The sequence below is a fragment of the Salmo salar genome, chromosome ssa10 (genome assembly GCF_905237065.1).
Source record: "Salmo salar chromosome ssa10, Ssal_v3.1, whole genome shotgun sequence".
In the NCBI taxonomy this organism is placed as follows: domain Eukaryota; kingdom Metazoa; phylum Chordata; class Actinopteri; order Salmoniformes; family Salmonidae; genus Salmo; species Salmo salar.
The window spans coordinates 85,290,730-85,318,158 of record NC_059451.1 but is presented as its reverse complement, the minus strand read 5'-3'; the positions used below and the strand labels follow the sequence as shown (position 1 = coordinate 85,318,158).

The following is a 27,429-nucleotide window of genomic DNA, read 5'->3' as shown; positions in this document are numbered from 1 at the left end:
ATAACTGTGATATGTGGTTGTTTTCTGTAAAACGCTTGCTTACGCCAATCCAGTCGTCAGATCAGTTATAACCTACATCAAGGGAGAGGAAGCTACGACTCGGGAATAATGCGTAAGATTATTAGAATAGGGCCCGTCAGAAAGCAAATAGAAGTGCATATTTAAAATAGATAAAATTATACCATATTATTAATTTAACATATTTATTGCTGTGCTATGAGCGTCCTTGTTTACTTTATTATGTACTTTCATTCCTCAATATATTCCCCATAATTAACACATATTAGCTGCAGTAAGACGTATTCGCAGACAGAGAGCGTTGATCGCCAGCTAATTAATTTATTCGGCCAATCAGACTCAATAGCGTTGAACTTGGACTTCTAAAAATCTCGCGCTACTTTCTACAGACAGAGCGGAGATTTCAGCCATAAACCAAGACATAGCCAGCCAGTTAATTAGCCATTCGTAGCAAAAGTAATCAGTCAAGGCCAAATTTAGCGCACAGGAGAAGTGGTAAGCATGTGGAACTAACTGATCATTGAATTCTCCAGCTAACCACACACCGCTAGCTACCGTAGCTAAGCAAATATGGTTTAGTATAATACAGCAGTATGTATGCTAACCCATGTGACCGGGATATTTTGCTCGGGCTAGCAACCCATAGCATCATCACACAATATATTTTGCTGTTCAGAGCTAATCACGTGAAATTTAGAAAATGCACGTATGTAGTTTGTAATTTTTACTGCACTTCCATGCTCGTCAGGTTAGCGCTGCCATCTGAGTTAACAAACCATTCTGTACCAAGCAAATCATTCTGCTAGCTAATGAACGGTCTGTATTACAGTGCTCTGTAGGAGATGGGCGGAGAGAAGAATGTTGGCCAAGCCAAAGGAGGGAAGGCCAAAGCGAAGACACCCAGACAGAGGCTGAGTGATAAGGAAGGAGGCTCGGGTGGAGACGCACGTAGGAAAAGGTGAATCCAGACAGTGACCTACAATATCCTATATTATGTGCAATATCAATCTCAGTAACAAATCACCATACGCATCCATGAATTTGTCTTCCTCACTATCTCTAAGACCCAAGTAGTACATATTGCCCTAGCTAGGCCTAATCTGAAACATATGTTCACTGCAGCATTTGCTTTTTTCTTTGTTGTATATCTCATTATGTAAAGATGGTGTTTGCATGTAGGTAGTCAGTACCTTTTCCCACGCACTGCATCCTAACTTTCTTCATGGCTTCCATACTTCTGAATTACAGTTAACTGAAACAACAGTCAACATCTTCCCATTATTAGACACATCACAGCTCTGTGGTGTCGACACACAGAATGTTGCAAAAACATTGAGAGAAATTAAGTCTCCAAACAAGCCAGCAATTGTAAATCTAGAAACACGCTACAATGTGTGTGGGCGCCTGCTTTCATTACCCAGAGTAGGGTACTCCATCTTTATATGAATACATTAATTCTCCTTGATATTGGATGCGTTATATGAGCAAACAAATGAATCCAGAGTCATCTGTCACTGGCATGTGTAATTAATGGGATGAAAGAGAAGAATAGACACCTGTAAGCATGACTGGCAGCAGCCTTCTGTGACAGTCCCTGATGACATTTCATGGCAGACTAGAGTTAAGTTGGAGGTACCAACTCGGGGAGAGAAATATGACAATCTCTATTTTTCTCCCTGTCTCTCTGTTATGATGGTCTGACAGTACAAAGCCCAACAAGGAAAGAACTGAAGCCACAGCAAAGTCTCAGCGGGCGGAAAAAGTAAAAGTCCAGAAAAAGGCAAGTAACTTTTTCTTAAATCATAGTGTTCGTAGTAGCCTAATTGTTATGGCAGTAGTGCTATCAACAGGAGCAGCTATAGTAGGAGCAACAGCAAGTAGGCCTAAATCACCACCGCTACAGCTTATGTGACTTACATTTTACTACTGGATAGTTTTTCCTGAGGAATTTGACCCCAGGTTACATCTTCCCAGCCTGTGCTGCCAGCGTGTCCCTGTGTGAACCCCATGATAGTTGATTCCAGAAGCTCCCCAAACCAGCTAGATAGAAATGGATTTCCTGATACTGTACTTGGACTGGTGCCCAAGGTCCATTACCCTCACACTGAATCTCTCAACGTAGGGGTTTTCTCATACAGTGCCTTCGGAAAGTATTCAGACCCCTTGACTTTTTCCACGTTTTTTTAGGTTACAGCCTTATTCTAAAATTGATTAAATATTCTTTTTTTCTCATCAATCTACACACAATACCCCATACAGACAAAGCAAAAAACAGGTTTTAAATTTTTTTGCATATTTATTAAAAATAAAGAAAAACATACCTTATTTACATAAGTATTCAGACCCTTTGCTATGAGACTCGAATTTGAGCTCAGGTGCATTCTGTTTCCATTGATCATCCTTGAGATCTTTCTACAAGTTGAATGAAGTCCACCTGTGGTAAATTCAAATTGATTGGACATGATTTGGAAAGGCACACACCTTTCTATATTAGGTCCCACAGTTGACAGTCTTTGTCAGAGTAAAAACCAAGCCATGAGGTCAAAGGAATTGTCCGTAGAGCTCAGAGACAGGATTGTGTCGAGGCACCGATCTGGGGAAGGGTACCAAAAAGTGTCTGCCGCATTGAAGGTCCCCAAGAACACAGTGGCCTCCATCATTCTTAAATGGAAGAAGTTTGGAATCACCAAGACTCTTCCTAGAGCTGGCCGCCCAGCCAAACTGAGCAATCGGGGGAGAAGCGCCTTGGTTAAGGAGGTGACCAGAGTTACTCTGTGGAGATGGGAGAACGTTCCAGAAGGACAACCATCTCTGCAGCACTCCACCAATCACGCCTTTATGGTAGTGGCCAGACAGAAGCCACTCCTCAGTAAAAGGCACATGACAGCCCTCTTGGAGTTTGCAAAAAGGCACCTAAAGGACTCTGACCATGAGAAACAAGATTCTCTGGTCTGATGAAACCAAGATTGAACTCTTTGGCCTGAATGCCAAGTCTCACATCTGGATGAAACCTGGTGAAGCATGGCATTGGCAGCATTGTGCTTTGGGGATGTTTTACAGCTGCAGGGACTGGTAGACTAGTCAGGATCAAGGGAAAGATGAACGAAGCAAAGTAGAGAGATCTGTGATGAACACCCCAGTCTGAGGTCCTGAGCAGGTTAAGGTTCACCTTCCAACAGGACAACGACCCTAAACACACAGCCAAGACAATGCAGGAGTGGCTTCGGGACAAGTCTCTGAATGTCATTGAGTGGCCCAGCCAGAGCCCAGACCGGAATCCAATCGAAAATCTCTGGAAAGACCTGAAGATGGCTGTGCAGCGATGCTCCCCATCCATCCTGACAGAGCTTGAGGAACTGCAGAGAAGAATGTGAAAAACTCACCAAATACAGCTATGCCAAGCTTGTAGCGTCATACCCAAGAAGACTCGAGGCTGTAATCGATGCCGACGGTGCTTCAACAAAGTACTGAGTAAAGGGTCTGAATACTTACGTAAATGTGATGTTTCAGTTTTATTTTATATGTTTGCAAAAATGTCTAAACCTGTTTTTGCTTTGTCAATATGGGGTATTGTGTGTAGATTGATGACGGAATAAAAACAATTTAATCAATTTTAGAATTAGACTGTAATGTGGAAAAAGTCAAGGGGTCTGAATACTTTCCGAATGCACTGTACATACTACGATTTATTTTTGATTGAATTGCAACGTTATTCACAGGTCCTTTGTAGCCCTATGTTACTTGATGTGTTAATTTACTTAGTAAATTATTTTGTCCATTATATAGCTTAATTCTGTATTAGGTCAAAATACCACTTTCAGTACCGCTTTGTCCAATATGAGTATTTTTATATATAAAAAATCAGGGGAGAAAGGCTCATAATAATGGCCAGAACAGAGTGAGTTTGGTGTATTTGATACCATTCCGCTCCAGTCATTACCACGAACCCGTTCTCCCCAATTGTTGTCCACACCTACTCATTCAAGGGTTTGTCCTTAGTTTTACTATTTTCTTCATTGTAGAATAATACTGAAGTCATTAAAATCATGAAATAATACATGGAATCATGTAGTAACCAAAAAAGTGTTAAACAAAAAAAACATATTTGATATTCTTCAAAGTAGCCACCCTTTTGCCTTGACAGCTTTGCACACTATTGGCATTCTCTCAACCAGCTTCATGAGGAATGCTTTTCTAACCGTCTTGAAGGAATTCCCACATGCTGTGCACTTGTTGGCTGCTTTTCCTTCATTCTGCAGTCCAACTCATCCCAAACCATCTCAATTGGGTTGAGGTCGGGTCATCTGATGCAGCACTCAATCACTCTCCTGGTCAAATAGCCCTTACACAGCCTGGAGGTGTGTTTTGGGTCTTTGACCTGTGGAAAAACAAATGATAGTCCCACTGAGCTCAAACCAGATGGGATGGCATATCGCTGCAGAATGCTGTGGTAGCCATGCTGATTAAGTGTGGCTTGAATTCTAAATAAATCACTGACAGTGTCACCAGCAAAGCACCATCACACCACCACCTTCATTTTTCACAGTGGGAACCACATATGCGGAGATCATCCACTCACCTACTCTGCGTCTCACACAGACACGGCTGTTGGAACCAAACATCTCAAATTTTGACTTATCAGACCAAAGGACAGATTTCCACCGGTCTGTCTGTTGCTCGTGTCTCTTGGTTTCTTTGCAGAAATTCGACCACGAAGGCCTGATCCACACAGTCTCTTTTGAACAGTTCATGTTGAGATGTGTCTGTTACTTGAACTCTGTGAAGCATGTATCTGGGGTGCAGTTAACTCTAATGAACTTATCCTCTGCAGCAGAGGTAACTCTGGGTCTTCCTTTCCTGTGGCGGTCCTCATGAGAGCCAGTTTCATCATAGCGCTTGGTTTTTGCAACTGCATTGAACAAACTTTCAAAGTTCTTCATTTTCCGGATTGGCTGACCTTCATGTCTTAAAGTAATGATGGACTGGCCTTCTTGCCATAATATGGACTTGGTCTTTTACCAAATAGGGCTATCTTCTGTATGCCACCCCTACCTTGTCACAACACTACCGATTTGGCTCAAATGCATTAAGAAGGAAAGAAATTCCACAAATTAACCTTTATCAAGGCACACCTTTTAATTGAAATGCATTCCAGGTGACTATCTCATGATGCTGGTTGAGAGAATGCTTAGTGTGCAAAGCTGTCAAGGCAAAGGGTGGCTACTTTGAAGAATCTCAAATATAAAATACATTTTGATTTCTTTAACACTTCTTTTGGTTACTACATGATTCCATGTGTTTTCATAATTTTGATGTCTTCACTATTATTCTACAATGTAAAAAATAAAGAAAAACCCTTGTATGATTAGGTGCATCCAAACTTTTGACTGGTACTGTACATACAGACCACAAACTGAGTTGAGAGAAGAGCTTGAGTATTTTATCTTTTGTGCTGAGCTCTGACTTGTTTTTCTGTTTTCCCTCTAAATTAGGTCAAGGCTTTGAAAACGGAGAGCGTGGAGAGCTTTGATGACGATGTGAGGTGGGCATTTTCCTCTGAGACTGCATCCTATTAACAGTATTGGTAATGAGAGAGCCAGCTAATTGTCATGGCTATGCTCAACTACAGCTCTGTTGCAGTTGTGGCTTGATATCGCTCAAAGTGTCACATCAGCACATTTCTGCTGCCATTGGAAATTTAGTTTTAATTCATTAACATTTCAAATGGTAGGGAGGTGATCGAAATTAATTCTTGTGATTTGGATTTCCAAGAGCCTGGACAGGATCCATTCCCCATTTTTCAGGGAGTGTTGGCTGTCTATCAGAAAATGTATTTCCTGCTGTATTGAAGAAAAGTGTCTGTGGCTTGTCAGAAAAGCAATAAATTAAAAAGCGTTGTGTTCTGAGGGGATGGATGGTGGGAGTTTAGGCTACATCTGAAAGGTACAATCCGCTACAGATAACAGTATCGGTTTTGCTTCCTTATACTCACACTGACAAAGTGAATGACATATACAGTTAATTCTCTGTTTATGGACTCTCTCTTAGACTTGCTCAGGCTGTTTCTCCCTCACAGACGAACCTATTGGCATTTCAACATTTTCCTAATCCTATTGAAGTCTACCTCTCTCGCTTAGGAAATGGAAAGAATATTTTGATTTACCATACAGGAATGAGTTGTTCAGATGAATTAGGTGACATTCAGACAGATAGTTGGAAGAAACTGTGAGAATATCCAATCATTACCCATCTGTACTGTTGTCGGTGACAAGAAAAGGGGGTGAAGTGGAGGGTTGGAGGTCCTTAAACGGATAGTTCGGGATTATGGCAATCTACTTCCCCAGATTCAGAAACTCGTGAATACCATTTTTATGTATCTGCGTGCGGCTTGCAAAACTACCTCTCTATTCCTTCATACTGGACACAGATGCATAAAAATGGTATCAATATATCTGACTATTGGGAAGTGTATATAAAGGACCTCTCTGACAAAATCCCAAACTATCCCATTAAATACATTATCTGTGCTCCCAACTCTCATGCATAGGGCGCGAGTCACGCATTTCACCCTGTTCACACGGCACAACTCTTTCTCACGCATGGAAAAAAAGTTCCCTATTTATTTTTTATTAATCCACTGAAATCAGTGCGTTAACTTTTTTTTCAAATCGGCGCAAATGCACCAGCAATTCTACATCATGAGCGTTATCTGCACCAGCTTCACCCGGTAGATCCATCATTTTCCTGCCACCGCACTGTGAACCGCCGCAGATTGAAGCTTGTGATTGGTTTAGTAAGGGTCCGGAACCAAGGCGATTGGATGTGCATTTGTAAAGACGCCCCTCACAATTTAGAGTGGAGTGCAGTCACGGCAGACTGGACAGGCATGTTCGCTCTCCGCTTATCAAAGTTTATAACCTCAATTGTCAAAAGAGCAGCACGTCAACTTGTAGTGCTGTTTTGTCTAATTGTTGCAGAATGCTTTATGACAGCATGTGATAATATAGGGATTTAATCCACAATTTAGATTAGCCCAGATCCATAGCCCACATTATTCACCTTGTTTGATCATTGGCAATTTAGTACTAGGTTGATAAGGCTTTAACAACGAAAAGGCAGCATTTAGAATAAATGTTGTTAGGGTGACCTGATTTGTGTAATTATATTATGAACACTATTTTGCCCTTACAAATTGTGAACCCAAATGTGTACTGTAACTGATTCTAGTGGGAGTCAGTTGTACAACTGAAATGTGTTTTCCGCATTTAACCCAATCCCTCTGAATCAAAGAGATGCAGGGGGCTGCCATAATTGACATCCATGTCTTCAGCGCCCGGGGAACAGTGGGTTAACTGCCTTGCTCAGGGGCAGAACGACAGATTTTTACCTTGTGAGCTCAGGGATTTGATCCAGCAACCTTTTGGTTACTGGCCCAACACTCTAACCAGTAGGCTACCTGCCAGGACAATACATTGAAAGATCATTTGGGTTTGGTGTAGCCTAAATCTGTTGCTATGTTGTCTTGTCTTCAGGAGATTTTATCTGTAATTGTTTGGTCTTACACAATAGCTGATGTAAGTCACTAGAACAATTCCCTTCCCCTACAATGGGCTAAAATATAGACTAATTAATGTGCTTATCTCAGCAAGAACACTACTATTATTCCCCATACTTTTATATTTAACTTCTGAATATTTCTTACCAAATCCGCTGATGTAATTGGTCTATTCGAAATCTGATTTACCAACTTGTCTTCAAACTTTTTTTAAATTCTATTTATTTTCAATGAGGGCTATGCATTTTTATAAGCATTCATGGACAGTTTTGAAAACAGTGTGGTATGGCTGTCATAAAATGAGAATGGGCTATATTGAAATGCCCCTTGCCTCAAATATCTTGTTTTGTCATTTATTCCTACCGAAATGGTAGGCAAGATATTTTGCATTTATTCCTATGTAGAGTAAGATGATGGCAACATTTTGCACATCAGCCTCAACCACCTGAAAATTAATATTCATTAGATTTTTCTTGATTGTAGGTTAATTTTGTTGAAATGAAAAGTATTTGGGGAACATAGATCAGGTGTGGGCAGGCAACCCTCTTGGAGAGGGACCTCCTAGTCAGGAGATTTTGAATTGATAGTTCACCCAAATTACATTCACATTGGTTTCTTATGGACAAAGAAACTTCAGTCCATCCTGTGGTTAGCCACTGCTAATATTAGCATTTTCTAACAAAAAAACCCCGATCTAATTCAGTGTCTGTCCCCCTGTTAAGGACCCCCTGGCTAGGGGTGGAGACAATGACATTCACCATAGGAAATCTCACTCAAGCGATTTTCAAAACTTGGCATCCCTGTACATTATCCTGTTCTGCCTGTAATGGGAATTAGCATTTACAGCTGTTTTCTTTCTTTTCCTTCCATCCAACCATGTGAAATGAAGCAGTACTGTAATTGAGTTGCAGTGGTGGTTGTAATGCTGATTTATTCATTTGGTCCATTTCCTTCCCACTTTCAAGGCACACTGCAGGGAAATACAAGCTTGCAGTCCTAGTATTATACTAATAGCATTAGGCCCTTTTCTATAATGTTTAATCACTGTAATTATGTAATTACGTGTGGTCACTAAGTTGTGTACTTTTAGATTGCGGTATTACTCTATGAATAGCTCCGTCTTACTGGGAAGTAAAAGGGGACCGCAGCAGGATGTGATCATGCTTTCCAACCACTTGATATGAAAGTGACTGGTTATTGTTCAGTGTTTCTTTGTGCTTTCCTCAGGTTTAATTTGGCTGTAAAAGAGGAGCCTGAAGATGGAGACTTTGTGCCAGAAAAGAGGGGGAAAAAGAGGAAAAGACCAGAGGATGAACCCATGGAAGGTCCCTCATGTTCCAGTGCAACCCCCACGTGAGCAGGTCTCCCTTATTATATATGTTAGCCCTCGCTCCATCTGTCATTCAGTTACCCTATGACTAAGTGTTAGCAACATCCAAACATCAGTTCCACCACACCACTACCTGTTGGAGGTGAGCAAATAGTGTTGCACATTGTTGCTGTACACAGACGTTATTTGCTGCCCTCAGGTTAAATAGGAAATTGAAAGAGAAGGACGAGGCTGACCCGAGGACGGAGAAGAACACAAAGGAGGGGATAAAGATAGAGAAGGTAGACATCCTCCCTGAGCAAGGGAGAAGGCAAATGTTCTAGTCATTTTCTCCCACTTTTCACTCACATGAACTGAGAAGTGGAAACTAAATCTGAACAAAAATAAACGCAACATGTAAATTGTTGGTCCCATGTTTTATGAGCTGAAATAAAAGATCCCAGAAATTTTCCATATGCACAAAAAGCTTTCTTCTCTCAAATTTGTTTACATCCCTATTAGTGAGCATTTTCCTTTGCCAAGATAATCTATCTACCTGACCGGTGTGGCATATCAAAAAGCTGATTAAACATGATCATTACACAGATGCACCTTGTGCTGGGGACAATAAAAGGCCACTCTAAAATATGCAGTTTTGTCACAAAACAATGTCACAGATGTCTCAAGTTGAGGGACCGTGCAATTGGCGTGCTGACTGCAGGAATGTCCACCAGAGCTGTTGTCAGATAATTAAATGTTAATTTCTCTACCATACGCTGCTTCCAACGTTGTTTTAAATAATTTGGCAGTATGTCCAACCGGCCTCACATCCTGCAGACCACGTGTAAACACGCCAGCTCTGGACCTCCGCCTCCGGCTTCTTCTCCTGCGGCAGCATCTGAGACCAGCCACGCGGACAGTTCATGAAACTGAGGAGTATTTCTGTCTGTAATAAAGCCCTTTTGTAGGGAAAAACAAATTCTTATTGGCTGGGCCTGGGTCTCCAGTGGCTGGCCTATGCCCACCCATGGCTGTGCCCCTGCCCAGTCATGTGAAGTCCATAGATTAGGGCCTAATTCATTTATTTCAATTGACTGATTTCCTTTATATGAACTAACTTAGTAAAATTGTTGAAGTTGTTGCATGTTGCGTTTATATTTTTGGTCAGTATAGATGTTTATAAATTTTATTTTTATTTTGTTCACAAATATTGCTGTCGTATAATGTTAGTGCTTGGCGAATATGACTCAGATAAGTACAGCTGAAATAACAAACAAGCTTTGTTTTGGGACATTTTACAATGGGCTCACTGATTGTAAATCACCTACTGTGTAAATTGTCTTGTTTCTGCGGTGCTGTCTTGATCTCCCAGAAGCCAAAGAAAGAGGAGGCGGAGCATCCAGTCACTACAAAGAAGAAGTCAAAGGAAGAGATTGAGGCAGCAAAAGCGTTGAAGATCAAAAAAAGAGAAGAAGAGGAGCAACAGCGCTGGAGATGGTGGGACTTGTTTGTTTTTCTATGTGTGGGAGGTGGATGTATGAACCTTTTTCTGAAAGAGAGGCTCATTCTGAAACGCACTCTTGTCCCTCAGGTGGGAAGAGGACAAGTATGAGGATGGTATAAAATGGAAGTTTCTGGAGCACAGGGGTCCCTTTTTCCCACCGGAGTACCAGCATCTCCCAGACAACGTTAACTTCTACTACAATGGTCAGTACAGCCCTGCTGGTTTGAAGGTTTATACTCACCTTGTCAGATCATCGACCATTTAGAAGTAAACGCGTAACACTTCTCAAAGCGAGGCTCTTCGCTCTAAATATCTAAGTAGACTTCCTGGCATGAGAGTTGCGCTAGGAAGGCTTGTAACTCACTGTCCAAGCATTCTGTCTGGGTCAGATTGAATGTTGTTGACACTCCTCCATCTACAACACTCTGGGGAGGATCCTCCCTTTCATCATTCACCCCAGAAGATTGTTCCTCAACTCTGTATTGATTTGCATGGATCAACAGCTGCCTGCAAAAGATCAGCTTCCTTTATTTAGGGCATACAGCCCGGGGATGTCTGGCTGTCTGGATCAAACATTTGATTGAGAACCATAGTTTTTATATATTTTTTTCCCCAATAGTGCAGCCCTGACAGCTCCTATATCAAAAGAGTAGGTTTGATAAGTTAAGTGTGTGTGTGTGTGTAGTGAAGTCTCTCTCTGGGGCCAGGACTCAACAGCTGATTCACCCATCGGAGTGGTATGGAATGTAAATCCACAGCCGCTCACTGCAGGCCTCAGCCTCAGCCTCTCTCTCTCTCTGGGCATTGATTGGCCTGCTGAACTGGCTCTTAGGGGACCTCTGGGGATGATATTATGGCGGGGAATTGCCAGGGACCTCACTATACGATATTATCACAATACTTAAGGGTCTGATACGATATGTATGCAATTCAATACTGTGATTTTGTGATTCCATGGTCCAAACATGTTGCTCACCATATGTCTGCTGCAGTGGGACAAGAGAGCCATGAGAAAACGAGTTTCGATCAGTCATGGAAATTTGAAAACAATTTGGCTCCATATTTAAAAAGATGGAGAACAAGCTATGAAGGACAATTACAGGAGTTTTGGTGCAGGTACAGCAAACTAGTGCAACAATAATATAATCCCCATCACTAGTTGATATGATGCATTTGGTTCTGACTAAGCTCCAATAGCCTGACTCAGAGGTCACAGCTCCTCTAGTCACTTCAGCTACTCGTATAGTGGTGCCACTTCGCTCCCCTATTTGGAGAACATGACAAGGGCAAGATTTACCAAGCATTTGCACCTGTTAGTTTCAGACAGTAATACAAGAGGAAAAAAGTAAAGCTGAGTACTAAACTATTCTACAACATTATATATTTTTTCCCACTTAGGACCTGCAAGCTGCTTACTGAAAATGTAGCTAAGATTATGGATCTGATGGAAGTGTGTGTGATGTGCTTGTTCACCAGGTAAAGTTGTGAAGCTGGGCCTTGCTGCAGAGGAGGTGGCCCTGTTCTTTGCTCAGATGCTTGACCATGAATACACCACAAAAGATGTGTTCCGAAACAACTTCTTCAAGGACTGGAGGAAGGTGAGAAGTGAAGGAGGAAGAAAAGCCTAGAGACCAACCCTTGAAACATCTTATTTTGTTTTCTAAGCTTGTTCTTGGAATCACATCAATGGCTCAAGTTGTCGGCATAGCATATTTAAGATTTAAAAAAATGAACTATTTTGGAGTTGGAAGTCCAACCCGAGAACCAAACAAGTAGGAGTAGTGGTTGAGAGCGTGAACATGGTCCTCAGGACCCTATACTGTTCAACGAATAAAGAGATGTTCAATGTCCCTGCAGAGGTAACTATACTGAACAAAAATAGAAACGCAACGATTTTACCAAGTTAGAGTTCATATTAAATAAAGAAATGAATTAAGCCCTAATCTATGGATTTCACATGACTGGGCAAGGGTGCAGCCATTGGTGGGCCTGGGAGGGCATAGGCCCACCCACTGGGGAGCCAGGCCCAGCCAATCGGAATGAGTCTTTCCCCACAAAAGGGTTTTATTACAGACATAAATACTCCTTTGTTTCATCAGCTGTCTGGGTGGCTGGTCTCAGACAATCCCACAGGTGAAGAAGTCGGATGTGGAGGTCCTGGGCTGCCGTGGTTACACGTGGTCTGCCGTAGTAAGGCTGGTTGGACATACTGCCAAATTCTCTAAAACGATGTTGGAAACGGCTTATGGTAGAGAAATAAACATTAAATTCTCTGGCAACAGCTCTGGTGGATATTCTTGCAGTCAGCATGCCAATTGCACGCTCCCTCAACTTGAGACATCTGTGGCAGTGTGTTGTAACAACCACATTTTAGTGGCCTTTTATTGTCCCCAGCACAAGGTTCACCTGTAAGGATCATGATGTTTTAATCAGCTTCTTGATATGCCACACCTATCAGGTGGATGGATTATCTTGGCAAAGGAGAAATGCTCACTAACAGGGATGTAAACAAATTTGTACACCCAAATCTGAGAGAAATAAGCTTTTTCTGGGATCTTATTTCAGATCCTAAAACATGGGACCATCACTTTACATGTTGCATTTCTATTTTTGCTCAGTATAGATGCAGTATGACAGACATGGGTGTATGTGGGGTGTCCTCTGTACACAACACTCCACCAGGCCCAAAGGCGTATCATGCAGAATTAATTTCGTGCTGCTTAGTGCCCAATGCTCTTGAAAATATGATTTGTGTAAAGGCATTGATATGCTAATCCAGACAAGTCGCTCCCCGCATATGAACAAATCCAATTAAACTGTTTTATTATAACGGGAAACCTCTCCTCGCCTGACTGCCCCCAGTCTCCGCCCACCCGCTGCCTGTCAATCATGCTTAGAGGGAAGGTCGGTGTCCACACTGTCATTGGAGTGTCTGGACTGGATCTGTATTAGGGAAACTATCACAATTTTACTGGTGCCAAGACAATGCATTAGAGCTCCTTATCCCAGATTTTTGTTTTTTTATATTTAACTATAGCTAAACTCCCCTTCCTTTAAATATGTTGATGTGCTGCTAGTATGGATTCCTTGCTCAATGAATGTCCCCAATTATTTTTGGGGCTCTGGATTCTGGATATGTTGACATGCTGCTCTTATAGAATCCTTCCTCAAATAAGTGGAAATAAATTAGTCATATACACCAAGTGTACAAAACATTATGAACACCTCTTTCCATGACATTGGCTGACCAGGTGAAACTATAATCCCTTATTGATGCTGCCACTTAAATCCACTTCAATCAGTGTAGATAAAGGGGTTAATAATGTATTTTTAAGCCTTGACAATTGAGACATGGATTGTATATGTGTGCCATTCAGAGGGTGAATGAGCAAGACAAAATATTTAAGTGTCTTTGAACGGGGAATGGTAGTAGGTGCCAGGCGCACTGTTTTGAGTGTCAAGAACTGCAACGCTGCTGGGCTTTTCATGCTCAACAGTTTCCTGTGTGTATCAAGAATGGGCCACCAATCAATTTGACACAATTATGGGAAGCATTAAGGTGTTCCTGATGTTTGGTGCACTGTCTACATTGACATTTACTCAAATAAGCTTCCTGATTTATGGACAGAATGAGGTGGCCATAGTGACATCCCCGGGGCCGTGCAGGCCAACTCGTCTGCTGTAGGAGGCCACATTAAAGGGAGTCAGTGTTGTCATGACATTTTACTGCAAAAAATAACATTTAAATGAATCATAACTGAATAAAAGGGCTACTTGTTTAGTGTCCCTGTTGGAGGGACCTGTTGGCATTCTGTGTTTTACTAGGTAGGTCTACTCAGAAGATTCCTGATTGACTGACTGAGGACAAGGACAATTCGGTAGTGAATCTGTTTCTCGCGTTTTGTCCCTGTGTTTGTCTGAGCAGGAGATGACCCTGGAAGAGAGGGTGCTAATTAGTGACCTGAATAAGTGTGATTTTCGGGAGCTCCACACCATGCACAAGGAGAAGGTGGAGGCTAGGAAGGTCTTGAGCAAAGAGGAGAAACTGGTGAGTGGAACTCGGACAAAACAGGGCGATTACTCAAGGTAGATCTAAATGACTACTTCAATATTGGATTGAGTGTAATTGCTATGGATACAGAATATTGTGAGAGCGAAGGGGGTTCATAGCATTATTGGCATAGCTGATAACAATATGTATTTCATTCCAGGTGATGAAAGAAGCCAATCAGAAGATAGTGGAGGAGTATGGCTTCTGTATACTGGACCACCACCGGGAACGCATCGGCAACTTTAAGATTGAGCCGCCAGGTCTCTTCCGAGGACGGGGGGAGCACCCCAAACAAGGCATGCTTAAGAAGAGGATCCAGCCGGAGGACGTCATCATCAACTGTGCAAAGTGAGACCGGCTCAGATCAGAACATGAATGGCTAGTAAAGGGGAGGTTTCAGAAGTGAAAAGGGTTAATAAACGGGAAGGTTAATAAAAGGGAAGGCTACTGCCTGGCGAAACACTATGGAACAGTCCCACAACCGGTTTGGATGTGCAATATTCATCCCCTCCATTAGGTTTAGTAGTTGTATCTAGAGGAAGACCACATTATGGTAGTTTTCCACACTTCTCCACTCTAAGAACTGTGTCTCTTGACATTATGATCCAAGTCTGTGATTAACCTCCCAGTCACAGGTCTAAATTAGTGTCAGCTAAGGACTGATTTCTACCCTACGGAGACGGACCCTACGGAGACGGACCCTACGGAGCGTAGCGGTGTCGCAATCTTTTTCGTCACAAAAGGGACGACTCCTTGTAGTGTGCTCCAACATTTGACATGCTTCCGTGTCACATGAAAATTGTAACGTGCTATATCACTCCTTGTGTTGCCGTGGGGGCAGTGTTGTGTAGGCAATGAAGCTCTCTTGGTTCCTTCAAAACATGACATTCTATTTTTAGCTGATATGGTAGTGAATACATTCAAGCAGAATATTAAACTGGGATAACGTTGTAGGTTACACCGGCAAGTATAGAAATATTTGCCAGGGCATATTTCATTATAAATCTGATTATTTCACAAGGCGATGTGGGAAGCTAATCTACTTCAAAATCACTTCAAGATTGCTGTCTTGGTTTAGCTTGGCATTAAATAAGCATCTTATTTTGCATTGGTAACAATATAATCTCAGTGACTGCTCAAACCTTAAAATATTCCACCAACTGACTTGTTGCAGATAAAATCAGTGCATGATGGCAGTGCACACAAAATCAACTTTTTCGCTAAAGTTTTCATGTACCACATAAAAAAACGAAACTTCAATGTGTTTCCATCACATTTTCAACTCTACTGATAGTTTAGTCACAAACTGTTGCGTTAAATAGGATTCGTGCACAAACAGGTCACAGATGCAGTGTGTAGGCTGTGTGGGTAGGCTAGTTTTACATGAGGTAATTATGGATAAGTGCGAGAATATTTTAATTTGTCAAGCATCGATCATCATGCCACCAGAATAAGACCTTCGATATTTCTATCAAGCTCCTCATTGTTCACTTTCACCACCCTGTGAAGTTCATCGTTTTATTTCTTCTGTAGCCAAATAAACTGAGTGGTTTCCCGAGTCGTAGTGGAAGGACCAGATATCATCGCGTGACTCAAAGTTTACTTCGATATGATGGTCATTAGTGTTGGGCCAGTAACCAAAAGGTTGCTGGATTGAATCCCCGAACTGACAAGGTAAAAATCTGTTGTTCTGCCCCTGAGCAAGGCAGTTAACCCACTGTTCCCTGGGCGCCGAAGACGATGTCGATTATTGCAGCCCTCCGCACCTCTCTGATTCAGAGGGGTTGGGTTAAATGCGGAAGACGCATATCCCCCTTTTCCATTATATCAATATTTACGCATAAAGGCATTTCCACTGCCATTTATCGCATAATCCATTTTACCGACACAACAAGATCCCACCATGTCAAACAAACAAATTATTTGTCTGCATTTATAAAATTGTACTTTAAATGTACTTTTTCCATCACAGCTGTCGTGATTTATTTTTATACGGTATGACTGTACTCTCATAAAAACAGTGGATGAAAACATGGTTTGATAATGAAATTCTGACATTCTATTTTTAGCTGATATGGATGTGATTACATTGAAGCATTATATAAAATTAGGATAATGTAGGTTACACTGGCAAGTATAACAATATTTGCCAGGGCATATTATTTAATTATGAATCTGATTATTTCACATGGATATGTGGGAAGCTAAAAGGCTAGCTAGCCTGCTGTGTTTAGCCAACATACTAGTAAGGGAAGAAGACGACTCTTTTGCTTTCACCACAAATGAGAAGACGACAAGAAAATATGTCACCCCCTTGGGAATGTTGAAATTTGGGAGTCTGGACCAGCAAGGTATTATGTTACCAAAAGGTGCACTTTGCTCCAAAAAATCTGACTCCACCAGCACATGCAGATCTACGCATGTGAAGCTTGTAGAGGGCTTTAGGGTCTTTATGTAAATCAGCAAGCACCGCAGTAGTCGGGGTTCAACTTCAGCCCCTGTGTAATGGTCTTCACTAGTTAACACAGCCACAAAATCATTAACCTTGCCTATTTCTACAATTTCTCTTAATCTCATTTTAAACCTAACCATAAAGGGAAACGTCACAATTTTTCAACTTCATATTCATCATCCCCACCACCTCAACATATGTGAAAATGGTGTGTTTCTATGCGTTGTAGTAAAAAAAATTGTGAGTAAGCATTGCCTACTAATTGTCTACTAATTGGTTGATGTCATTGTAAACTCTTATCTCTGTCTTTTTTTACTACAAAACATAAAGGTGCCATTTTCAGACTATATACAAAAGTATGTGGACACCCCTTCAAATGAGTGGATTCGGCTGACTGGTGTATAAAATCAAGCACACAGCCATGCAGTCTCCATAGACAAACATTGTCAGTAGAATGGCCTTACTGAAGAGCTCAGTGACTTTCAACGTGGCACTGTCATAGGATGCCACCTCTCCAACAAGTCAGTTTGTCAAATTTCTGCCCTGCTAGACTTCCCCGGTCAACTAAGTGCTGTTATTGTAAAGTGGAAACATGTAGGAGCAACAACGGCTCAGCTGCAAAGTGGTAGGCCACCCAAGCTCACAGAACGGACCGCCGAGTGCTGAAGCGCGTAGCACGTAAAAATCGTCTGTCCTTGATTGCAACACTTACTACTGAATTCCAAACTGCTTCCGGAAGCAACGTCAGCACAATCCAACGGATGAATCTGAGTTTGGCGGATGCCAGGCGAACGCTGGCTGCATAGTGCCAACTGTAAAGTTTGGTGGAGGAGGAATAATGGTCTGCGGCTGTTTTTCATGGTTCGGTCTAGGACCCTTAGTTCCAGTGAAGGGAAATCTTTATGCTACAGCATAGAATGACATTCTAGACGATTCTATGCTTCCAACTTTTTGGCAACAGTTAAAAAAAGTGATTTCCCTTATGCCTAAACTTAAATTAAGACCAACAAGCTAATGTTTGTTTTCATTCATTTTTAACTATGATATAGACAATTTTGGCTGTGTTATCTAGTGGAAACCCTGTGCAATGCTGTCGCATGCCTACAGTATCTGACCTTTGACCTCTCTACCCCCCCCTTAGAAAGTCTTGTATCCCAGAGCCCCCTGCTGGTCACCACTGGAAGGAGGTTCGCCATGACAACACAGTGACCTGGCTGGCCAGCTGGACTGAGAATGTTCAGGGCTCCTGCAAGTATGTCATGCTCAACCCCAGCTCCAAACTCAAGGTATGAGGCATGTTTTTCAAATATTACCCTATGAGCTCTGGAGCCTCCTGATTTTATTTTCTATCTGATAATTAATTGCACCCAACTGGTGTCCCAGGTCTAAATAAGTCTTGAATGGGGGGAAAAAAAGAAATGCAACTGGCTTCGATGTCCAGATTTGAATTTGCGGAACATAGGTAGTCAGCGTGGTGCAGTAACTGCAGACAATAGTTGTCCAAAGTAACCATTCCCATATACATTGCCTTAAAGTATTCATACCCCTTCCCTGTAGCTCAGTTGGTAGAGCATGGTGTTTGCAACACCAGGGTTGTGGGTTCGATTCCCACGGGGGGCCAGCACAGGAAAAAAATTAATGTATGAAATGTATGCATTCACTACTGTAAGTCGCTCTGGATAAGAGCGTCTGCTAAATGACTAAAATGTTGTTGTGTTACAGCCTGAATTCAAAATTGATTAACTTAGTTTTACTCACCCATCTACACACAATACCCCATAATGGCAGTGAAAACATATTTGAAAATGAAATGCTGAAATATTTAATTTACATAAGTCTTCACACCCCTGGGTCACCTTTGACAGCTATAATAACTGTCAATCTTTTTGGGTACGTCTCGAAGAGCTTTCCACACCTGGATTGTGAAACATTTGCCCATTTTATTATTTTCAAAATTCTTCAAGCTCTGTCAAATTGGTTGTTGATCATTGCTAAACAACCATTTAAGTCTTGCCATAGATGTTCAAGTAGATTTAAGTCAAAACTATAATTTGGCCACTCAGGAACATTCACTGTTTTCTTGGTAAGCAACTAGTGTAGATTTGGCCTTGTGCTTTAGGTTATTGTTCTGAAAGGTGAATTCATCTCCTAGTGTCTGGTGGAAAGCAGACTGAACCAGGTTTTCCTCTAGGATTTTGGCGGTGCTTAGTTCCATTTCTTGTTTTCTTTTTTTCCTGAAACTCCCCAGTCCTTAATAACGATTACAAGCATACCCATAACATGACACAGCCACCACTATGCTTGAAAATATGGAGTGGAACTCCGTAACATGTTTGGGGCAAATCAAATACAACACTTTGTATTCAGGACAAAAAGTGAATTGCTTAGCCACATTTTCTGCAGAATGAATTTAATGCCTTGTTGCAAACAGGATGCGTCTTTTGTAGGCTTGGGCAATATTTCCGGGGTATTTCAAAATACAGACGGTGTGATTTTCAATACTGCTTCGCAGGGGCTGCGTGGGGGGGGGGGGGTGCTACGGCACTGCTTATAAGTTAAGTATAACTACAGTACCAGTGAAAGTTTGGTCACCTACTCATTCAAGGGTTTTCTTTATTTTTACTATTTTCTACATTGTAGAATAACAGTGAAGACATCAAAACTATGAAATAACACCACAATCATGTAGTAACCCAAAAAGTGTTATACAAATCAAAATAGCCACCCTTTGCCTTGATGACAGCTTTGTACACTATTGGCCATCTCTCAACCAGCTTCATGAGGAATGCTTTTCCAACTGTCTTGAAGGAGTTCCCACATATGCTGAGCACTTGTTGGCTGCTTTTTCTTCACTCTGCGGTCCAACTCATCCCAAACCATCTCAATTGGGTTGAGGTCGGGTGTCAAGAGAATTTTCTATACCAATGAATCAATAAGCTTTGACTAATCCCAAAGGTTTGTAAGACACTGGGTTAATAATAATTAGGCAAAGACTCAGCTTCTGCAAAAGGTTCGTACAGTTTATTCAGAGAACGTTCTGAAGTCCATAATACAGAGACATTCATTTTATAACTTGCTTCTTCCTTACGCACGTACATCCACACAAACAGTAGATATCCTACGCACATACATACACACGAACAGTAGGTGAGTTGTATCCCTCCCTAGAGTTCTCACCACTGTTAATCACTACCCAGCGCTGTCCGTTCCATTCCCCCGAGATTAGAGGAACCTTGAGAAGTACTCCCTGTCCTATCATAGGTTTCTCGGTTCTAGCCAGGTCGAGCCAAACAGTCTTAATTGTTCTCGGTATTCTCTTAGGCACACACATACACGCATACATTTCTCTTCCTCACAGGTCTCTACTAAACCTTATGGGACTTACGTTTAGTACTTTAATTATTCATTATACATGCTACATAAACTAATAATCACAGTTAAGTTTCAGGGTAGAATTATGTAATCATTACATTTAAACATATAAATCTCTTATCATCGGGTGATTGTGGAGGCCAGGTTATCTGATGCAGCGCTCTACCACTCTCCTTTGTCAAATAGCCCTTACACAGCCTGGAGGTATGTTGGGTCATTGTCCTGTTTAAAAACAAATGATAGTCCCACTAAATGCAAACCAGATGGGATGGTGTATCGCTGCAGAATGCTGTTGTAGCCATGCTGGTTAAGTGTGGCTTGAATTCTAAATAAATCACTCCCCGTGTCACCAGCAAAGCACCCCCACATCACATCACCACCTACATGCTTCACGGTGGGAACCACATATGAGATTATCCATTTCGCTACTCTGTGTCTCACAAAGACACAGCGGTTGGAACCAAACATCTCAAATTTGGACTCATCAGACCAAAGGACAGATTTCCACCGGTCTAATGTCCATTGCTCGTGTTTCTTGGCCCAGGCAAGTCTCCTTATTATTGGTGTCCTTTAGTAGTGGTTTCCTTTTAGCAATTCGACCATGAAGGCATGATTCTCCTCTGAACTGTTGATGTGTCTGTTACTTGAACTCTGAAGCATTTATTTGGGCTGCAATTTACTCTCTAATGAACGTTACCTCTGCAACAGTGGTCTTCCTTTCCTGTGGCGGTCCTCATGAGTGCCAGTTTCATCATGGTTTTTGGGACTGCACTTGAAGAAACTTTTTCAAAGTTCTTACAATTTTCCGGATTGACCTTCATGTTTTAAAGTAATGATGGACTGTCGTTTCTCTTTGCTTATTTGAGCTGTTCTTGCCATAATATGGACTTCGTATTTCACCAAATAGGGCTATCTTCTGTATACCACCCCTACCTTGTCACAACACAACTGATTGGCTAAAACGCATTAAGAAGGAAAGAAATTCCACAAATGAACCTTTAACAAGGCACACCTGTTAATTGAAATGCATTCCAGGCGAATACCTCATGGCATTCTCTCAACCAGCTTCATAAATGTGCAAAGCTGTCAAAGGCAAAGGGTGGCTACTTTGAAGAATCTCAAATAAAGAAATCAAAATATATTGTTTTTTTCCCTAGTTTTTATGTCTTCGCTATTGTTATACAATGAAGTAAAAAATAAAGAAACCCTTGAATGAGTAGTTGTGTCAACTTTTGACTGGTACTGTACAAGAAATCTAAGATGTCAGAATTCTTTCCAGCTCAGCTATGCATTTGGTTGGCTAACTTGCAATCTATGTGGCTAGATGTCAAGATCAAGCTTCTTGGTTACAGTAGAGACAACCTGTGTATCAGTCTCTTTAGCTAACATTACACACCTTGTCATTGCCAATGAGACTGGCCTTTCTGCCATTTTCAAATATGAACATTCTATCATTAATGAGCTCGAGGAGAACAGAGGAGTTAATCCTGATTCATAACACTCGCAGTTATCCTCCAATCACAATGACTATCCAAATATTATACAACGGGAGCGTCTAATCCTGGATGCTGATTGGTTAAAACCGCATTCCAGCCGTTGTCTATTCCACAAGTTACCACTGGCTATAGCTATGACGTTGAAATTCCTATTTACTCTGTTCCATCTCACTGCGCAATCCACTGTCTCATCAGCCGAGCCAGGCAATTTACAGTGCATTTGGAAAATATACCCCTTTACTTTTTTCACATTTTGTTACATTACAGCCTTATCCTAAAATTGATTAAATTGTTTTTTCCCCCCTCAATCTACACACAATACCCTATAATGACAAAGCAATAACAGGTTTTTAGACATTTTTGCAAATGTATTAAAAATAAAACACATTTACATAAGTATTCAGACCCTTTACATAGTACTTTGACGCAGCGATTACAGCCGAGTCATCTTGGGTATGACACTATAAGCTAGGCACACCTGTATTTGGGAAGTTTCTCACTTTGTCAGGTTGGATGAAGAGCGTCGCTGCATAGCTGTTTTCAGGTTTCTCCAGAGGCGTTCGATCGGGTTCAAGTCCGGGCTCTGGCTGGGCCACTCAGTGACATTCCGAGCCTTGTCCTGAAGCCACTCCTGTGTTGTCTTGGCTGTGTGCTTACGGTTGTTGTCCTGTTGAAGGTGAACCTTCACCCCAGGTCTTGAGCACTCCAGAGCGCTCTTCATCAAGGATCTCTCTGTACTTTGCTCCATTCATCTTTCCCTTGATCTTGACTAGTCTCCCTGCCACTGAAAAACATCTGCTTGGCATTCAGGCCAAAGAGTTCAATCTTGGTTTAATCAGTCCAGCAAATCTTGTTTCTCATGGTCAGAGTCCTTTAGGTGCCTTTTGGCAAACGCCAAGCGGGCTGTCATGTGCCTTTTTTACTGAGTGGCTTCTGTTTGGCCACTCTACCATAAAGGCCTGATTGGTGGGGTGCTGCAGAGATGGTTGTCCTTCTGAAAGGTTCTCCCATCTCCACAGAGGAACTCTAGAGCTCTGTCAGTGACCATAGGGTTCTTGGTCACCTCCCTGACCAAGGCCCTTCTCCCCTGATTGCTCAGTTTGGCCAGGCAGACAGCTCTAGGAAGAGTCTCGGTGGTTCCAAACTTCGTGAGGCCATCGTGTTCTTGGGGACCTTCAATGCTGTCATTTTTTTGGTACCCTTCCCCAGAGCTGTGCCTCGACACAATCTTGTCTCGAAGCTCTACGGGCAATTCCTTCGACCTCATGGCTTGGTTTTTGCTCTAACATGCAACTGTGGGACCTTTATATAGACAGGTGGTTGCCTTTTACAAATCATGTCCAATCAATTGAATTCACCACAGGTGGACTCCACGTTTATAGAAACATCTCAAGGATGATCAATGGAAACAGGATGCACCTGAGCTCAACTTTGAGTCTCATAGCAAAAGGTCTGAATACTTATTAAAAATAAAAACTTAGCAAAACTTTCTAGACCTATTTTTGTTTTGTCATTATGGGGTATTGTGTGTGTGTGTGTGTGTGTGTGTGTGTGTGTGTGTGTGTGTGTGTGGGTTGATTAAATGTTTTTTATTTAATCAATTTTAGAATGAGGCTGTAACATAACAAAATGTGGGAAAAGTGAAGGTCTTAATACTTTACGAACGCACTGTATAAAGTTGATCACCACTATAAAAATGAACTAGACATTATCTATCTTTTGGTTTTTCAACAGCAGAGATTTGAATAAACCTTACTGTTGGTTACTCGACATTTGCAACATTGTTTCAATATTGTAATTCGATCTCCAGCTGTCCCATAGTAATGAACCTGTCGAGACAAGACAGACAGACAGGCAGCGTTTCTCAGCCAGTCGAAATCATGAATCTGCATAATTTTCATGGATATATACAAAGTGTCAATGTAAAACAAATCAAAATGCAGCTAGTTTGCTGTCTCTCCAGCTACAGTTTGAAGTGATTGTGTTGGCTAGCTCCTCTGAACAACAGGGTCCTGACGAGAGAGCACATTTTCTATGCCAGGCAAAATCTCTCCTCATTAGCTCATTGTTATGGATTTATCTAAATAAATGTCACTAGATAACATCTTTGCTTTGATTTTGAGCCTCAAAATACAACTTGCTTAGCTAACAGCTAAATGTTTGTTTTTGACTTGGTTATAATTTTAATATTTTCGAAGCTCCATGTTGTCATGGAAAATAGTAATGTTATAATCAACAACCAATGAGCAACTGCGCCGTAAATCCAGTTGCATATTGAATGTTGCGATTGCCGAAAGGCCAGTATCTCAATGACAAGGACTGGACTGTTAGTTAAAAAGACTTACCCAGACTAGAGACATTCAAGGGGCGGCAGATAGCCTAGTGGTTAGAGCATTGGGATCGAATCCCCGAGCTGACCAGATAAAAATCTGTCGTTAACCCAGTGTTCCCTGGGCGCCGATTATGGCAACCTCTGATTCAGAGGGGTTGGGTTAAATGCGGAAGACACCTCGTCAGTTGTACAACTGAATGCATCTCTTTCCCCTCCTGGATCAAGATCCCTGTTGCCTAAAATTGTGATTAAGTAAAATTCTATATTTTTTTTAAACATTTAATTAGCGCCCCTTGTGTGCTTTTCCAATAATACCCTGGTATGGTACAGAAACGGTATGACGATATGAGAATCTGGATACCTCCCAACCTTAATGTTTTGGAATATTTTTATTCTTTACGGGCTTCATTTTCACTGTGTCAATTAGGTTAGTATTGGGGAGTAACTACAATGTTGATTCATTCCTCAGTTTAATGGCTGTGATACGAAAAAAAACGAACTGTTTTTAAAGTCACCAATTGCCTCGTGGTGAAATTCCTGAGGTTTCCTTCCTCTCCGGCAACTGAGTTAGGAAAGTCGCCTGTATCGTTGTGACTGCATGTGTTGATACACCACCTAAAGTGAAATTAATAACTTCACCATGCTCAAAGGGATAATATATAATAATAATAATAATAATTGAAATGCACTGCTTGACTGAGGGACCTTACAATTATCTGTATGTGTGGGGTACAGAGATGAGGTAGTCCATATACAAAAATCTTTTTGAACACAGTGAGTCCATGCGACTTATGTGACTTGTTAATCAGACTTTTACTCCCGAGCCTATTTAGGCTTGCCATAACAAAAGGGTTGACATACTTGACATTTCAGCTTTCCATTTTTTATTAATTTGTAGAAATGTCTAAACATTCCACTTTGACAAATTGTGTGTGTGTGTGTTGGCCAGTGATGACAAAATCTCATTTGAATCTATTTTAAATTCCGGCTGTAACGTAACAAAATGTGGATGTGAATACTTTCTGAAGGCACTGTAGGTGTCTGTGTACGAGAGGTGTACGTGTTTTGTATGTCTTGGTCTTTAGAGCTACCAAATTCCTTAACTTGCGACCAGAATGTTCATTGTTGCCTTTTAAGAATGAGCCATCTGAATGGAGGACAGGCTACCATTGTGTGTGCAGTTGTAAGAATCTAACAGATATTTCAATCAATTTAGTTTAACGGAACCTCTACTAAGAAAGCACAAGTAATTTTATTGCAATGGCCTACAATATCTCCAATGCCACAAAATGGTAGCCTTGTGGCATTTTCATGGGTAAAACATACAGCAAAACATGTATCAGAAACCCAAGGCTAGTTGTTAGTCTCTCCAATTGTCCTGAACAATGTTGTATAAGATATATAGTTGACCTTCCATTCATTCAAACACGCACAGATTGCCGTAGAGTGCATTTACTTGCTTCATACAGTTAGGAAAATGACTCTCAATTTGATCTTGAAATTGCTTCAATTATTTACATAGACTCTGTTTGAACACTGCATGGCCATTATGATTAGGTTCCGCAGCTGTTGAAATGTTTAGTTTCTTTTGTTATAGAGCATAGAGTGTGTGTTGTACTGTATTTTACCAAGGCATATTGGATAGAGGAAACCTTTTGAGTTGAAGTTGAAGGCGTGATTTGTGCTTTTGAATAGTTGAATAGGCCTAGAAGTCACACTGGGAACTTCTGAAGCTTTGTCTATTGTGAACAATTTTTGTGATTTTTATTTTTAGGAGAGGTCTGTGGGGAGCACATGTATCTGTGAGTTTAGAAGCCATTTTCTTTTGTGTTGCTTGAGAGGAACATGTTGGGATTCAGTGCAATTTGTCACCTTTGTTGTGTTAAGTGGTGTATATGGATCAGAGGTGTGTGTGTGTGTGTGTGTGTGTGTGTGTGTGTGGTGTGCCTGTGATTCAAATTGCCATCTCTCCACCACTGCTTAGTGAGAGAAGTGTGCATTGAGAATTGTTGGGTAAAGCGGGTGCTGCTGCTGAGAGATCAGAGATGAACTGGTCTTTGACCATGGCGTTTACAGGACATGTAAACCCACTCCGTATCCAACCTTTCATCTCCACTGTGGTGATGGTCTGCTCTGCTCCATCTCCCTGGAGTCTTTCAGAGATTAACAAGGTTACTCAGAGGCTTAAAATAAACAGTCCCCTCTCCTCCATCACTATCCTACCCATACAACTCCCACATCTCTTCCTCTACTGCATTTCTGAAGGATTCCATTTCATTTACATTTTAGTCATTTAGCAGACGCTCTTATCCAGAGCGACTTACAGTAGTGAATGCATACATTTCATTTTTTAAATGTTTTATTGTATTGGCCCCCCGTGGGAATCGAACCCACAACCCTGGCGTTGCACACACCATGCTGGCGTTGCAAACACCATGCTCTACCAACTGAGCCACAGGGAAGAGTGTCATGACATTCTGCCAATAGAGGGAAATAAACTAGTACTAGGGTCTATGATTCTTCTCACTGTTCACTACCTCTCGTTCACGCATAATCAAATCGGAATGGAATATCAACGTGGCTAGTTCCTGAGCTCCCAGCCTCTTGGTCCTCTCACATCACCATCTCCTTCTCTCTTCCCTTCCTCCTTCCACATACCTCCTCCCTCCTCGTATCTCCCAGTTCTTTATTTTGAAGGTTAAGTTACTCCACAATTTGTCGCCATGACGATGCGGGGGTGGCAACAGTGAGGTGGGAGTCAGGTTGTGTGGGGCTAGCTAATTAAACAGCCGCTGGCTAGCTCTACACTACTATGCAAACACAATGTCACCCTTTCTGACCGGCTCTCTCCACTAGACATTTAACAGGTTAGACACATGGAAGAATTGGATTACTAGACACATGACTATGAATACATTGTGGCTAAAACAATCTCATGAAATACTAAAAGGGCTATGATTGAGTGTTGGCCCTCGGTTGTAGCAAGTGCAAGACTTCTGAATAGAATGAGAAGGCACTTCCTGGAGGCTGCACCTTACCCATGTGGATAGACCATGTAAAGATGTGACCATAGTGTTCCTAAGGCTCAGTGTTGTGGTTCCCCAGGGTGAGAAGGACTGGGAGAAGTATGAGGTGGCCCGCCGGTTGAAAAGCTGTGTGAATGGGATCCGCCAGCAGTACCAGCAGGACATCAAGTCCAAACAGATGGAGACCCGCCAGAGAGCTGTGGCCCTTTACTTCATAGATAAGGTCTGTCTCTCAGTGACCCTCCTCTGCCATACACAGGTTGATGGGTATTAAACCACAGCCAAGGGAAAATGTAAATACTCCAGTTCTTTAG

At 41.6% G+C, this 27,429-nt stretch overlaps 1 protein-coding gene across 4 annotated transcripts in view; it reads left to right on the top strand.

Moving 5' to 3' along the window:
* The window catches only part of zgc:173742 (DNA topoisomerase 1), a 35,436-nt gene that overhangs the window by 1,049 nt on the left and 6,958 nt on the right, over positions 1-27,429 (top strand). For 2 of the 4 annotated variants that reach the window (XM_014124258.2, XM_045688172.1), the window contains exons 2-13: positions 848-976; positions 1,723-1,798; positions 5,511-5,560; positions 8,801-8,926; positions 9,103-9,184; positions 10,255-10,379; positions 10,474-10,589; positions 11,863-11,984; positions 14,312-14,434; positions 14,598-14,785; positions 18,031-18,175; positions 27,195-27,338. In XM_014124258.2, the coding sequence (XP_013979733.1) occupies positions 861-976; positions 1,723-1,798; positions 5,511-5,560; positions 8,801-8,926; positions 9,103-9,184; positions 10,255-10,379; positions 10,474-10,589; positions 11,863-11,984; positions 14,312-14,434; positions 14,598-14,785; positions 18,031-18,175; positions 27,195-27,338 (1,413 nt within the window). In that variant the 5' untranslated portion in view covers positions 848-860. Of the gene's footprint in view, positions 1-325; positions 514-847; positions 977-1,722; positions 1,799-5,510; positions 5,561-8,800; positions 8,927-9,102; positions 9,185-10,254; positions 10,380-10,473; positions 10,590-11,862; positions 11,985-14,311; positions 14,435-14,597; positions 14,786-18,030; positions 18,176-27,194; positions 27,339-27,429 lie in introns of those variants that run through there. The other 2 variants (XM_014124257.2, XM_045688174.1) reach the window with 2 other exon arrangements.